The sequence below is a fragment of the Salmo salar genome, chromosome 09, assembly GCF_965601325.2.
Source record: "Salmo salar chromosome 09, fSalSal1, whole genome shotgun sequence".
NCBI classification, from domain to species: domain Eukaryota; kingdom Metazoa; phylum Chordata; class Actinopteri; order Salmoniformes; family Salmonidae; genus Salmo; species Salmo salar.
Window position 1 is genome coordinate 27,284,045 of NC_138299.1, and position 16,578 is coordinate 27,300,622.

Here is a 16,578-nt window from a genome sequence, read left to right on the forward strand (position 1 = left end):
ATGCTTCAGTAAGATTGGATTTTTAGCATTTATACCAATGGTTATCAACTGCACTGCAGGGATGGAACATAAGTCGCAGAAAATTAAGGTTGTGGTGACAGCTGCAGAGAGGTATTTGGGTGTACAAGACTTGAAGTCAGAAAAGTTACAGGGTGTGTTGAGTGGTGGTGTCCCCTCCTTTCAGGCTGTTGGCCTGAGGTAGGACTAGATAGATTTAAATAGTGGAGTAGGGTGGTGGATTTTTAGTGAGTGTAGGGTTAGATGGTATACAGTTGTATTATTTTACTGTGTTTATTTTTTCAAGCAAGGTATAAGCGAGTTATACTCCAGTCTAGTAGGTGGCGGTAATGCAATATTTATTGGATGCCAACTCCCGTTAATAAACCTCATCGAAGAAGTGATTCACACACAGTCTATTTCGTTACAGTGACATCGTTTGGCAGGCTTGAAATAAATAATAAAAAAATGTTACTGAATGAACCACCCATCTCTTGTGGGTAGTGGCGTTCAGCTCGTCTTTTTTATACCCCGGAACAGCACTCTTATCTCGTGATTCATGATGCTGCGCAAGTGATGTTATTTTTTTAAATATATTCGCGCAAGTATGAGTAGGCCTGCTTTATCTAATGTAAATTATCAAAACAGGTAATGTGATGTGACCGCTACAGATTGTATTTGTTTTGTTTTACGACACAGCTCTCTGCTCTCAGCACAGCGAACAATGAATATTACAGGGTAAGTTCTTGACACATTTATGCATGTATTTTTTTATTTTTTTTTACTTTATAGGCAGCCATGGTAACAAAAGATAACGTTACTAGATTCGTTAGGCTACGTTTCGTTCAAATCAATTCTGCTGCAATAAAGGAAAAAATGGTACAAAAATACCAAACCCAAACTGAATTAGCTAAAATGTGTGGTCTATCGTTGTAAACTACTTTATTTCCGGTAAAAGTATTATGCCCTAGTAGCTAAGCCTAGTTGGCTACGTTTGTCATTTTAGCTTTTTTGGCCCCCTTGGCTTTATCTCAACAATACAACAATACATTCATGCATGAATGATAAAGTATCTCCTAAATGGGGACATTGTCATTGTGCACGCTGTGGTGAAGGATATGACAATTCTACACAGCAGAATAAATTGTGTGGAGTTTTTTGAAACTGTTTGTTTTCTCTTTCACTGTACACAGCAGTTTGAGTAAATCCTGTTCCTGGAGAGCTGTAGGCCAGGGTATGCAGGCTGTTGTAAAACACCTGGTTCTTGATTTGCCAGTTGAATAAGGGGGGTACAATAAACATTTTTTATAAAGTAAAGAAAATGACAGGCACATTAGCCAGTCTTTGAAAATATGTCATTATATCAATAGAAAATAAATGTACTTGTATCTTCTAGTCCAGGCTATGTTGTTTTACAGATGTATAAACTATATGTAAACGTATAGTAGTTATGAACTACTTTATAAGTCAACCTTTTAGCCCAATAATATATAAATGATAGGCCTCTCCCAGCACTAGGCCTAGGCTACACAGTTCACACTATAGAATGAACTGAAGTAGCCTACCAAAAAAAAAACATTAACTGGGAAAGCATGAAGGATACTCTATTGTTGAGCTTTAATACAGCACACACTCAGCCGAGGGTATATGCTGGCCTGTCTTGCTAGCTGTTTTGGCATCTCACAAGGGCGTGTGAGTGAGTAACCACAGAGTAGTTGTAATATCTGAGTTGAGTGGCGCATAAGGGAAATGCCACGGGAAAAAGGATTTTTCACTTTAAAATGTATGTTAAACAAAAACCAATGATTGCAAAGTTAAACAAACCGTAAAACTATGCACAAGGACTACGTTTAACAATTTGTATGGTTTGTTTAACTTTGCAATCATTGGTTTTTGTTTGACAGGCATTTTAAAGTGAAAAATCTGAGTCAGTGTCACTGTGTTATCATGGACTTGCCCATAAACATAGTTCTTCTTTTCTCTGGAACTACATTCGGTTCCTCTTAGTGACAATTCTTTTCTCGAGGATCATGAAGGTTTTGTGTACACATAGCAGAACAAGATTCAAATAGAACATTTCTATTATTCTGTGTTGATAAGATCTAGCATACAATGCTGTAGTATCTTGATGGTTTCACTTGTGCTTTTTTCTGACCTGTGGGTTAGCAGCCTGTCAAACAATGTCTTGTTGGTAGTATAGTATTAATTTAGTCAACAAAGTAAAAGGTCTAGAGTTGATTTACTGGTTACTGTAAGTATACTGAACAAAAATATAAACGGAACATGCAACAATTTCAAAGATTTTACTGAGTTACAGTTCATACAAGGAAATAAGTAAATTAAAATACATTAATTATGCCCTAATCTATGGATTCCACATGACTGGGCAGGGACGCCCAGCCAATCAGAATGAGTTTTCCCCACAAAAGGGCTTTATTACAGACAGAAATAGTCCTCAGTTTCATCAGCTGTCTGGGTGGCGGGTCTCAGATGATACCATAGGTGAAGAAGCTGGATGTGGAGGTCCTGGGCTGGCGTGGTTACACGTGGTCTGCGCTTGTGAGGCCATTGAATGTACTGCCAAATTCTCTAAAATGACGTTGGAAGCAGCTTATGGTAGAGAAATGAACATTACATTCTCTGGCATCAGCTCTGGTGGACATTCCTGCAGTCAGCATGCCAATTGCTCCTTCAAAATTGAGCCATCTGTGGCATTGTGTTGGGTGACAAAACTGCACATTTAAGAGTGGCATTTTATTGACCCCAGCACAAGGTGCACCTGTGTAATGTTCATGCTGTTTAATCAGCTTCTTGATATGCCAAATCTGTCAGGTGGATGGATTATCTAGGGCAAGTGAGAAATGCTCACTAACAGGAATGTAGACACATCTGTACACCAAATTTGAGAGAAATAAGCTTTTGTGTGTTTGGAACATTTCTAGGATCTTTTATTTTAGCTCAGGAAACATGGTACCAACACTTTACATGTTGTTATTATATTTTTGTTCACTATATTATGCTAAGTAGCTCCTCAGTGTAATGGTGACATCCTCCAGTAGCCTTATTGTTTGAGATGTCACTCAACATTGTATAAAGCTATAGGCCTTAGTAGTCTATGCCTGGTAGCTCTATATGGATCCATTCCTCTCAGTTCGTCTAGACCAGGGCTTTTCAACCCTGTTCCTGGAGAGCTACCGCCCTGTAGGTTTTCAGTCCAACCCTGCTCTAGACTTTGTTAGTCAGCATTGACAGCTTTTGCATTTCAACAGCTTTCCCTGTTGTAGGCCTATGCTACGGCTGGTTCTCACTGTTATGTGAGACCGTTATGTTGTTGCACAAATAAACCTAAACTCACAGAATGAATGTTGCTAAAATGACCAGTTTTTATCATGTGCTCTTAAGTTATACAGTATTGTTAGCGACTGAACAAAAATATAAATGCAACAATGTCAAAGATTTTACTGACTAACAGTTCATACACACACAAACACTAGCGCGCACACACTCTACACACATGCACATTGCAATATTGTTGTATGGTGGTATTATACTTTTTTTGTATTGTAGATATGTAGTGGTGTAATAATGTTATATGTTGTACTGTTTTAACTTTTGTTTTATGTGTGATGTAAGTGCCTTAATGTGTTTGGACCCCAGGAGGCAGCAGCTAATGGGGATCTCTAATAAATCAGTCAATTAAGGAAATCAGTCAATTGAAATAAATTCATTAGGCCCTAATCTATGGATTTCACATGACTGGGAATACAGATATGCATCTGTTGGTCACAGATACCTTAAAAAAAACAGTTGGGGCGTGGATTAGAAAACCAGTCCGTATCTGGTGTGACCACCATTTGCCTCATGCAGCGTGACACATCTCCTTTGCATTGAGTTGATCAAGCTGTTGATTGTGGCCTGTGGAATGTTGTCCCACTGCTCTTCAATAGCTGTGCGAAGTTGCTGGATATTGGCGGGAACAGGAACACGCTGTCGTACATGTTGATCCAGAGGATCCCAAACATGCTCAATGGATGATATGTCTGGTGAGTATACAGGCCATGGAAGAACTGGGACATTTTCAGCTTCCAGGAATTGTGTACAGATCCTTGTGACATGGGGCCATGCATTATCATGCTGAAACATGAGGTCATGGCGGCGGATGAATGGCATGACAATGGGCCTCAGGATCTCGTCACGGAATCTCTGTGCATTCAAATTGCCATCGATAAAATGCAATTGTGTTCATTGTCCATAGTTTATGCCTGCCCATACTATAACCCCACCCCACCGCTGATGTCACAATGTTGACATCAGCAAACCGCTCGCCCACATAGTGTGCGGTTGTGAGGCCGATTGAACGTACTGCCATATTCTCTAAAATGACGTTGGAGGTGACTTATGGTAGAGAAATTAACATTCAATTCTCTGGCAACAGCTCTGGTGGACATTCCTGCAGTCAACATGCCAATTGCATGCTCCCTCAAACTTTTAGGCATCTCATCACGACTCAGGATTTGACAAAGATGCAGACACGGGAGGCGGATAGTACAGTTCTCAGATTATTTATTAGAAACATGGGGCAGGCAAAGGGCAGGTCGAGGCCAGGCAGAGGTTCGTGATCAGGTCAGAGTCAGACAGGTACAGGACGGCAGGCAGAATGGTCAGAACCGGGAAACAGAACTAGACAGGAAGGCAGGAGAGACCACTGGTAAGAACTGGCAACAGACAAACAGAGAACACGGGTATAAATACAAGAGGGGATAATGGGAAGATGGGTGACACCTGGAGGGGGGTGGAGACAAGTACAAAGACAGGTGAAACAGATCAGGGTCTGACACTTCTGTGGCATTGTGTAGTGTGAAAAAACTGCACATTTTAGAGTGGCCTTTTATTGTCCCCCGCACAAGGTACACCTGTGTAATGAACATGCTGTTTAATTCACTTCTTCATATGCTACACCTGTCAGGTGGATAGATTCTTATTTCAGCTCATGAAACATGCATTCATATTTTTGTTCAGTTATAGCTTCAGGAGCCTAGGTCTCGTGTGTGGCAAATCCACATTCCTGAGAATGAGTAAGCATACTGTATCTACACCAGTTCAGCCTAACCCACCATATTCGAGATGGGCTCATGACTCGTGCACACCAAGCCTGATAAAATCAGACATTTACAATGGGGAGAAGGGACAACTTCTGTCACATTGGGTTATGGGTATCTCATTTTAGAAGCCTCCTGATTTCCTACTCCCAAGTTCTCACTGATAGGAAAGCCTTGGGTTTAGAGATATCTAGGCTAGTGTTACAGTCTACCTTGCCTTACAATAGAGCCACAATAAAGCTTCACTGCATTACCTTCTCTTATTTAGAAGACAGGAACATGATTATGACAAAGGAAAGCAAGTCTTTCAAAGCATTGAGACACTCTGGCAGTCTCGGCGTAGAAGAGACTTCAAGTGAAAAACTTGAAAAAGTAAATACAATTGTATTATGGTGAATAGGTTAGGTGGTGGAGCCAGTCAAGTGTACTCTAATCAACACAAACAGTCTATATTATTAACCTGATACATCAATGTCGGTGATGATTGCACACTTCTTTGAAGGGGGCCCTAATTGATTGCGTAGGGTTGTTCCACACATGCTGAGCGGCCTGACTTCTTTAACATCATTGTCAACAGTACATAGTTGTCATTTATGCACAGTTTCTTTCTACACAATATAGAAAATATTTAGCTAAAAAAATCTCCCCAGTGAGGGGCGCCCCTTCATAAGTCGTATATTTCCTCATGTGTAATTTAGGAGTTTTTCCAACCTCCTGCTGTTTAGATAATGAATTACATAAGTTTGAGATGGTTAAGAGGCGGCTGATAACAGATCCGGAGAAAGTTTCAACGTAACAGAAATAACCTACATAGTAGTAAAAAAAGTATTATTATTTCTTTATATGACCCCTTTTTATCCCCAATTTCATGGTATCCAATTGGTAGTTACAGTCCTGTCCCATCGCTGCAACTCCCGTACGGACTCAGGAGAGGTGAAGGTCAAGAGCCGTGCGTCCTCCGAAGCACGACCCAGTCAAGCCGCACTGCTTCTTGACACAACGTCCGCTTAACCCAGCCGCACCAATGTATCGGAGGAAACACCATACACCTGGCTACCGTGTCAGCGTGCATTGCGCCCAGCCTGCCACAGGAGTCACTAGTGCGCGATGGGACAGGAACATCCCTGCCAGCCAAACCCTCCCCTAACCCGGACGACGCTGGGCCAATTGTGCACCGCCCCATGGGTCTCCCGGTCGCAGCCGGCTGCTACAGAGCCTGGACTCGAAGCAGGTTCTCCAGTGGCACAGCTAGCACTGGGATGCAGTGCCTTAGACTACTGCGCCACTCGGGAGGCCCGGTAGTAAACATTTTTACAACAAACTCACTTTGGCCCTACTTTGACTTGTGATATATGTTAGTGATAAGGAGGGCACGTGGCAGGTGTTTCCATCTCCATACTCAGACCCTTCCCATCAGTAGTGGAAGTAATGATATTGTAACGAGTGCGCTGAGAGTGGGGAAGCAAGTTCAGGGAGTGAGTGTTTTAATAAACAATGAACACGAAACACAAACAACGCACTGACATGAAAACAGAGTCAATAACACCTGAGGAAAGAACCAAGGGGAGTGACAGATATAGGGAAGATGATCAAGGAGGTGATGGAGTCCAGGTGAGTGTCATGAGGCGCAGGTGCGCGAGACGATGGTGACGGATGTGCAGGATAATCAGCAGCCTGATGACCTAGAGGCTGGCGAGGGAGTATACGTGACAGATATATTGGTGTCAGAAGTACAAGGTGAGGGTCTATTTTGAACTAGAAGTTATTGCTCTTTAAATACAGGCCTGAAAAAGGGGTTTTGAGTATTGCCTAAAACAATTAGTCATAGCTATGTCACTTAATCAATGCTTATCTCATGGACTCTTGCCTACTATCTGGCCTACTTCTTTCTCCCTTTCTCCACAAGGTCACTACTTTTGAAACCTTTCTGATTACTGTTTTGTATTTGTTTCAGAAAAACAGCACTGTAAGCGGCCCTAAGGCAACAGAAGACCAGGTCTGGCCACCCAGGCCCAGGGAGGGTGCAGGGTTCTGGGTGTAGGGTGCCCTGACCACTGGGCCTATGGAGCAGATCCACTGGGTGAGACGCCGCTGGCAGCAGCTGGTGGCCGCAGATTCAGGTCGAGGCCAGTACTCGGCCCCTGCCGCCCTACCCACCAAGAGTTCCCCAGTGCTCCACAACACACAGCTGCTCACCGGCAAACGGAGGACGGTCATCGCCCGGCACGGACGCCACCAGCATGAGTACCACAGCATCTCCAAGGGGTGCCAGGGCAACGGCATCCGCACCACCAAGTACAGCCTTCTGAGCTTCATTCCCATGAACCTGTTCCAGCAATTCCACAGGTGAGAGGAATACCTAACCTCATGCTGATTTACACAGGGGATGGGGTAAACCATACCTGATTACAATCAGGCAAGCATGTTTGTTGATGTTGGGAAATAACTTCAACTTGAGCAGGAGTGCATAGGAGTCACTTGATTATAATCATGCAATTAGGTTTGTTGTGAATTAACTCAAAATGAGCAGATGCCAAATGGAGACTGCAGTGCGCCCATAAGTGTACAGGTAGCCTTAGGGGCTGGGGGTCAATGTGGGATTTATCAAGCCCCTCCTCCTCAGGGTGGCCAACCTGTACTTCCTGTTCCTGGTGATGCTGAACTGGATCCCAGTGGTGGAGGCTTTTCAGAAGGAGATCACTATGATTCCCCTGGTAGTGGTGCTCATCGTCATCGCCATCAAGGATGCCCTGGAGGACTACCGCCGCTACCGCTTTGACCAGAAGGTCAACAACAACATCGTTACAGTGTACAGCGGGTGAGTGGGCAGGCTGGACAACAATGGCCATAATGGCCAGGGTTTATCCTTTATAAGGGGACTAGATCAACAACAGTCACCGTGTTGTTACATACTACTTCATACATAGTTATGGAGTTGAGTGTTTTTTTTGTTATTACACAATACACATGCGGAATAAGTTATGGTAATTATACTATTGTGTAACATTGTTCTAATAAAATATCCTTAGTTACCAGATACATTACAGCATTACGACATAGGTATATTGATTTTATGATGGCTAGTATTCAAACTGAAGGTCTTAAAACATCTTCAACACAAACTTCATATCCCACAGTCCTCTGTGTTAATCAGCACCATGGCCTTTTCGCAATTGAATTTGCTCAACTCCTGCATCCTCTCTCTGTCTCGCCTCCATTTGAAAAAGGTCAAGGGTAATCGAGGAGAGGCGGTGAGAAGAGGAAACGTTAACGAAAATGTGCTTGTATGAAATTAGACTCTCCTTCTCATCTTGCGTGTCATCAGGCAAATGATGTTTACAGGGGTGGATCCCAAAATAAATGTGTAAAGTGATCAAAACAAATGGAAGTTAGTTGTGCAAGACATTTTATAGATAAAACATGTGTGCATGCTTTTCTCCACTGACAAAACAAAATATGATTCAGGGGGTGTGTGACAGATTTAGTAGGACTCAGGTAGGAAACACATGTCTATCCTCAATGAAAGGTGGCTATCAAGGAGGGGAGGACACTCTTTCGTTCGCCTACTAACAAATTGACATCTCCTCAACCACTTATTGGTTTCCGAGTAACGGAGGAGAGAGGACGGAGGAGAGAGGAAGGAGAAGGTGGAGGATGGACTTTTGCCCAAATGAGAAAAGACCCATGAATTGCATACTGGGACTTCCTGTAACAGTAGGATCAAAGGTGAAGTAGAAATGTACATGATACAGTCTAAAGTTCTGTATTACCATTAGCATACCAAACATGAACACATTTTCTAGAGAGAGCCTGAAGCTGAGGACAGGTGATCCTTACACTGGATTATATGTTGGTTATTGTAGATTCAGTTGTCTGTGTGACTGTATGTGGTATAAAGAGCACCATATATACAGCACAGATAATCTATGGGCTTGCTCATTTACCCATTCCTTTGTGATGTCAAGGGTTTCTCAATCCCTATTCATAGAAAGTCATAAAAGTTAAACTTTGAGTTTGTTTATGACATGGAGTGTGGAGGAGTGGCTCTATTGATCTCTAAGGCAGCGAGGTGTAGTGTTAGTGAAGTGCCGGAGAGATACTCTCCACCATGACAGAAACTAAGCTCTCCCCGGCAAATTCGCTATATTTCTATCTAAACTTCACCCTGGCGACTCAACATCCTGGATCATGATAGACAATGACAGTAAAACAGAGTGGGCATTTGAATCTAGATCCAGAGCTCGGTCGGTCACGAGTGGCTGGAAATGCCGGAGAGAGATTCAAGGGTCGGCTTGGATTTTAATCAAGGTCACCAATAAGTAAACCCTCTGGATTTTAATCAAGGTCACCAATAAGTAAACCCTCTGGATTTGAACTGGTGGAGTCTTTCACTGGGCTTAGGAGTCATGTACAGCTTGGAGCGGCCGGTCCGAGGACAAAGTTCCAGTCCGAAGGACCGACTAGGGAGGAAGAGGAGGACGGTGGTATCCTCCCTCACAGAGGATGAAGAGCTGACGGAAATCCTCAAATCATACAGCAGTAACAAGGTGACCACCACCAAGTACTCCTTCCTCTCATTTATCCCCAAGAACCTGTTCGAACAACTCCACCGCTTTGCCAATATCTATTTCATATTCCTGGCAGCTCTGAACTTTGTTCCAGTGGTCAATGCCTTCCAGCCGGAAATCAGCATTATTCCCATTCTCCTGGTGCTGACAGTGACGGCAGTAAAGGATCTTTGGGAAGACTACAGGAAACACAAGTCGGACAAGTTCATCAACGGACTGGTCTGTGAGATTTACAGCAGGTAAATACACTCTGCGTAAATTTTAGTAGAGCATAGGGTTGTTTGTTATCTCTGAATGGGAGCAAATGGAATTCAAATGGAATTAGTACTGCATATATGGGGTAAACTGACTGGAAAATGGTTTGAAATGTCCTGGCTTGTGCACGAGATCCGTTTACAGGTTAACATTCTGATAGCTATATAGCAAACTGACCGGTAATTATATGTGACAGCTACTTTTACAGGTAAACAAAACGTACAGACCTGTAGTTCTGCAGCTTCTTCTTTATACTTACTAGGGTTGTATATGGTGCCATCAAACTGACTAGCATGCTAACTAGATCAGGTACAGTGCCTTCGGAAAGTATTCAGAACCCTTCACTTTATCCACATTTTGTTACGTTATAGCCTTATTCTAAAATGGATTAAATACATTTTTTTACTCATCAATTTCAACACAATACCCCATAATGACAAAGCGAAAACAGGTTTTTCGAGAAAAAAAATTGCTAAGGTATTAAAAATAAAAACAGAATACCTTATTTACATAACAATTCAGACCCTTTGCTATGAGACTCGGAAGTTGAGCTCAGGTGCATCCTGTTTCCTTTGATCATCCTTGATGTTTCTACAACTTGATTAGAGTACACCTGGGGTAAATTCAATTGATTGGACATGATTTAGAAAGGCACACACCTGTCTAAATAAGGTCCTACAGTGCATGTCAGAGCAAAAACCAAGCCATGAGGTCGAAGGAATTGTCCGTAGACCTCCAAGACAGGATTAAGTCGAGGCACAGATCTGGGGAAGGGTACCAAAAAATGTCTGCAGCATTGAACGTTCCCTGCTTCTATCATTCTTAAATAGACAAAGTTTGGAACCACCAAAACTCTTCCTAGAGCTGGCCGCCCAGCCAAACTGAGCAAATAGGGGGAGAAGGGCCTTGGTCAGGTAGGTGACCAAGAACCCGATGGTCACTCTGAAAGAGCTCCAGAGTTCCTCTGTGGAGATGGTTTTCCTTCTGGAAGGCTCTCCCATCTCTGCAGCACTCCACCAATCTGGCATTTATGGTAGAGTGGTAACACAGAAGCCACTCCTCTGTAAAAGGCACATGGCAGCCCGCTTGGAGTTTGCCAAAAGGCACCTAAAGACTCAAGATTCTCTGGTCTGATGAAACCAAGATTGAACTATTTGGCCTAAATACCAAGCGTCACGTCTGGAGTAAACCTGGCACCATCCCAACGGTGAAGCACGGTGGTGGCAACATCACGTTGTGGGGATGAACAGCGCAAAGTACAGAGATCCCTGATCAAAACCTGCTCAGGACCTCAGACTGGGGCGAAGGTTCACTTTCCAATAGGACAACAACCCTAAGCACACAGCCAAGACAACGCAGGAGTGGCTTCGGGACAGGTCTCTGAATGTCCTTGAGTGGCCCAGCCAGAGCCCGGACTTCAACCTGATCGAAAATCTCTGGAGTGACCTGAAAATAGCTCTGCAGCAACGCTCCCCATCCAACCTGACAGAACTTGAGAGGATCTACAGAGAAGAATGGGAGAAACTCCCCAAATACACGTGTGCTAAGCTTGTAGCGTCATACCCAAGAAGACTCTGGGCTGTAATCACTGCCAAAGGTGCTTCAACAAAGTACTGAGTAAAGGTTCTGAATACTTATGTTAATCTGATATTTAATTTATTTATTTTTTTTTACTTTTTTTTTTTTATAAATGTGTAAACATTTCTAAAAACCTGTTTTTAGATGGGGTATTGTGTGTAGATTGATGAATACAATTTTATCCATTTTAGAATAAGGCTATAAGGTAACAAAATGTGAAAAAAGTCAAGGGGTCTGAATACTTTTTAAATGCACGGTATATGCTGAACTGAAAGTAGGACAAGTTGACAATCTCTAATTACAAGGGGTTAAATTATACCATCTGTGGTTGTAAAACAATAATTGTTGTGCCATGTGAGAGATGGACACACCTCTCACTCAATTCCTTTCATGTCTCTCTGCACATAAGGCCTTGACAAGAGAAATTAATTGTTCAATGGCTGTGTCCTCACTTGTTGAGGTATCTTTATCATAATCTATTTTGCTCAGGATGGGGTTGCTAACCCCATGTCAAATCTATCCCCTTTTCCGGAGTCTAGGAGTGAGTGGTCGAGGTAGCCTATTGGTTCTTCCTCCCAGGTCTACATGTCCCACCATGCAATCATTCATCGCCTCAGGCTTACTGAGGCCAGACAATCCTTAGGGCAGGAGTAGATTCTGCCGCAGGACCATTTTGTGTTGTATAATCATTTGTACACTGCAAATTGACCACAACTAAGCCCAAAAAGAGGTTGTATTTGAAAATAATCATTTCGTACCTTGATTACATTGAGTCTCAATCACGTCTCTTTTTTTATTTGTGGGAATAGATTTTCTAAATTAAACTCATTTTTAGCTGAATTCCTGGTGATTTGAGTCTTTTTTTTTGACCAAAAACTAAACTTTAGGGGGCCAACAAAAATCACTCGTGGGCTGATTTTGGGCAGCCTGTTGCCGACCCCTTTCCTAGGGCCTATCCATACCAACTATCTTTAACATCTTTTATATTGGGTGAATAACAAACCACAGTATTACAGTCATTTGTTTCTCAGTAATTTGTTTCTCAGTCTCTTTCCTGCCAGGAAAGGGTGGTGGTGGTGGTGGACAGTAAAATAAATGATTAACCTTGAGGTGTGTTCACACACTGGCTCATAGCTGCCTTGGTTGAACATTGTGTGTTTGAGAAGCCTTACACTCACTCCCTCTGACTTGAAGACTTGTTTCTTAACACCCACCCTACCTTACAGTTGGCATGGTTCCATCTTGTGCATGTTGCTGTGTACCCAAACACAGGTCACTGACCAAAATGTAGACCAAAAAAGTGCAGGGTTAATGGTGTTTCCTGGAGTTTTTACAATGTGTAAAATACGTAACCATGTCTGTGTTTAGGGACGTTTTATGGTTGTTTAGAGAGACCTGTTCCTTTGCTTGTGTGAATACTGCTCATATGTGTGAAACTGTTATTTTGTTGTCTTTTGTGGTATTGTTAGTAGAGGTCGACCGATTAATCAGAATGGACAATTTAATTAGGGCCGATTTCAAGTTTTCATAACAATCGGTAATCGGTATTTTTGGACACCGATTGTGGCCAAATTTGTCTTCTTTTTTTTTTTTTCATTTTTCTTTTTTTTAACCTTTTTAACTAGGCAAGTCAGTTAAGAACACATTCTTATTTTCAATGACGGCCTAGGAACGGTGGGTTAACTGCCTTGTTCAGGGGCAGAACGACAGATTTTTACCTTGTCAGCTCGGGGATTCGATCTTGCACCCTTCCGGTTACTAGTCCAACACTCTAACCACCTGCCTTACATTGCACTCCACGAGGAGCCTGCGTGGCAGGCTGACTACCTGTTACGCGAGTTCAGCAAGAAGTCAAGGTAAGTTGCTAGCTAGCATTAAACTTATCTTATAAAAAACAATCAACCTTAACATAATCACTAGTTAACTACACATGGTTGATATTACTAGTTTATCTAGCGTGTCCTGCGTTGCATATAATCGATGCGGTGCCTGTTAATTTCTCATCGAATCACAGCCTACTTCTCCAAATGGGTGATGATTTAACAAGCGCAGTCGCGAAAAAAGCACTGTCGTTGCACCAATGTGTACCTAACCATAAACATCAATGCCTTTCTTTAAAATCAATACAAAGTATATATTTTTAAACCTGCATATTTAGTTAATATTGGATGCTAACATGACTTTCTTTTAACTAGGGAAATTGTGTCACTTCTCTTGCGTTCCGTGCAAGCAGTCAGGGTATCTGCAGCAGTTTGGGCCGCCTGGCTCGTTGCGAACTGTGTGAAGACCATTTATTCCTAACAAAGACCGTAATTAATTTGGCAGAATTGTACATAATTATGACATAACATTTAAGGTTGTACAATGTAACAGCAATATTTAGACTTAGGGTTGCCACCCGTTAGACAAAATCCTGAATGGTTCCGTATTTCACTGAAAGAATAAACGTTTTGTTTTCGAAATGATAGTTTCTGGATTTGACCATATTAATGACCTAAGGCTCGTATTTCTGTGTGTTATTATGTTATAATTAAGTCTATGATTTGATAGAGTAGTCTGACTGAGTGGTGGTAGGCAGCAGCAGGCTCGTAAGCATTCATTCAAACAGCACTTTCGTGCGTTTGCCAGCAGCTCTTCATTGTGCTTAAAGCATTGAGCTGTTTATGACTTCAAGCCTAACTCCCGAGATTAGGCTGGTGTAACCGATGTGAAATGGCTAGCTAGTTAGCGGGGTGCGAGCTAATAGCGTTTCAATCGGTGACGGCACTTGCTCTGAGACCTTGAAGTAGTTATTCCCCTTGCTCTGCAAGGGCCGCGGCATTTGTGGCGCAATGGATAGCGATGCTTCGAGGGTGGCTGTTTTCGTGTTCCTGGTTCAAGCCCAGGTAGGGGTGAGGAGGGGGACGGAAGCTATACTGTTACACTGGCAATACTAAAGTGCCTATAAGAACATCCAATAGTCAAAGGTATATGAAATACAAATGGTATAGAGAGAAATAGTCCTATAATTCCTATAATAACTACAACCTAAAACTTCTTACCTGGGAATATTGAAGACTCATGTTAAAAGGAACCACCAGCTTTCATATGTTCTCATGTTCTGAGCAAGGAACTTAAACGTTAGCTTTTTACATGGCACATATTGCACTTTTACTTTCTTCTCCAACACTTTGTTTTTGCATTATTTAAATCAAATTGAACATGTTCCATTATTTATTTGAGGCTAAATTGATTTTATTGATGTATTATATTAAGTTAAAATAAGTGTTCATTCAGTATTGTTGTAATTGTCATTATTACAAATAAATAAATAAAAACCGGCTGATTAATCGGTATCGGCTTTTTTGGTCCTCCAATAATCGGTATCGGCGTTGAAAAATCATAATCGGTCGACCTCTAATTGTTAGCAACGTTTTAACAACAGTGGGGGACTTCAGGCCTTCGTCATATTTGATAGTACGCACATGGTCCCACTCTCATTGCCCTCAAGCAGTTAACAGGTTATCTTGTGGTCTTTTTTACCATAGGAAACAGCAGACGTATGTGGACCAGCGTTGGCAGGATGTCCATGTGGGGGACTTTGTCCGTCTGTCCTGTAATGAGATCATCCCTGCAGACATGCTGCTGCTGTACTCCTCTGACCCCCACGGCGTCTGCTACATCGAGACGGCCAACCTGGACGGGGAGACCAACCTCAAACAGAGACAACTGGTCAGAGATCTGCCACGACAGGTATGTGGCTCTCATTGGTTTGAACATGCTGTTATCATTAAATCATCATGATGGCACTTCAGTGTTTGAAGTACTTGAGGCTTAAGTCTTAAAGCAAGCGTGCAAGAGATGGGGTGGCTCGCCCTGCCTAAACAAAACACTGCCGTTTATTGTACAGCTAAAGGTGGAGTGGTACAATAATCAATAAAAAGCTTGATAAAACATGACACAAGAAGCTGTAATTTACCTGCATTACGCAACTGCACTGTATATCTGTGTAAAAAGCTGTACGCATCCCATAAAGGTATGGTGTAAGGAAGAAGAACGTCAATAGGGATTAGGTCAAATATTGTCCTTGGGTCTAATGGGAAAATGTGTTTCAGGGTTCTGAGTTGACTCCAGAGAACTTCCACAGCCGCATTGAATGTGAGAACCCCAACAACGACCTCAGCCGGTTCCGAGGTTTCATGTGAGTCTGGTTTTATTGACTACAGACACTGTATGAAGACAGATGTCATTTTATAAACTTTTGAAAGGAAAGGTAACTTCATTATTTCTTCTTATTTGTTTCCTACAGGGAGTACCCCAATAAGGCTCGTGTGGGCTTACACAACAACAACCTCCTTCTGCGAAGCTGCACCATCCGCAACACGGAGACCGTCATAGGCATTGTGGTCTATGCAGGTAAGAGGGTGAAACAATCCTCTTTCCTCAGGTCTAGATCTTCTAGGGTTTGGAGTATCCCATTATCCAACCCGGGTGTCCACAGCTGGTTTTCATCATATTTCAAGTTATACCTGGACAACCAGCAGGACTGTGGCAATTTAGCACCTTTGAAAAGCGTTAAAAGATGGGCAAAGTGCTGTTTTTTTTTGACCGATTTGCCTCATGATTTGTCAACTCTTGCACAATTTTTGTCCTTCACATCGTAGTGCTGCTTCAGGCTCTTTGCGTGTCTTGACCAATCGGATTCACGGAAATCACAGGTCACGTGGGCCGGGTACAATGCACAAAGTGCGCTCACAACTATCCTCCGGTATTTATTTAGCAAGCGTGATAACACATCACTCCAGACAGACACAAGCAAAAACTCTTACATAAATTTAGCAGCCTATACACCTAAACATTAGCGATCTGACATGCAGTATTGCATGGAAACTAGACCATTTTTCCGTCTGATCAACTGTAGGCTACTAACAACAACAGCTGCATAGTCTAGCCTACTATGCACCCTGTCCCTCTAGCCAGGGTAAACAGAGCGGTAACATTGTCTATTTATAGCCCATTTCTTTGTCAGAAAATGTGAATGGGATCAAATGTGGTTTATATTCAAACTTTTGCTGACTAGGCTACCTAGCTAATCGAAAAGG

At 42.4% G+C, this 16,578-nt stretch overlaps 1 protein-coding gene across 3 annotated transcripts in view; it reads left to right on the forward strand.

Moving 5' to 3' along the window:
• The first annotated feature begins 417 nt into the window (after positions 1-417).
• The window catches only part of LOC106611137 (phospholipid-transporting ATPase VD), a 36,681-nt gene continuing 20,520 nt past the window's right edge, over positions 418-16,578 (forward strand). Inside the window, exons 1-6 of one of the 3 annotated variants that reach the window (XM_014211030.3) lie at positions 418-735; positions 7,051-7,442; positions 7,720-7,914; positions 15,025-15,229; positions 15,592-15,677; positions 15,786-15,892. In XM_014211030.3, the coding sequence (XP_014066505.2) occupies positions 7,159-7,442; positions 7,720-7,914; positions 15,025-15,229; positions 15,592-15,677; positions 15,786-15,892 (877 nt within the window). In that variant the 5' untranslated portion in view covers positions 418-735; positions 7,051-7,158. Of the gene's footprint in view, positions 736-7,050; positions 7,443-7,719; positions 7,915-9,064; positions 9,904-15,024; positions 15,230-15,591; positions 15,678-15,785; positions 15,893-16,578 lie in introns of those variants that run through there. The other 2 variants (XM_014211033.3, XM_014211032.3) reach the window with 2 other exon arrangements.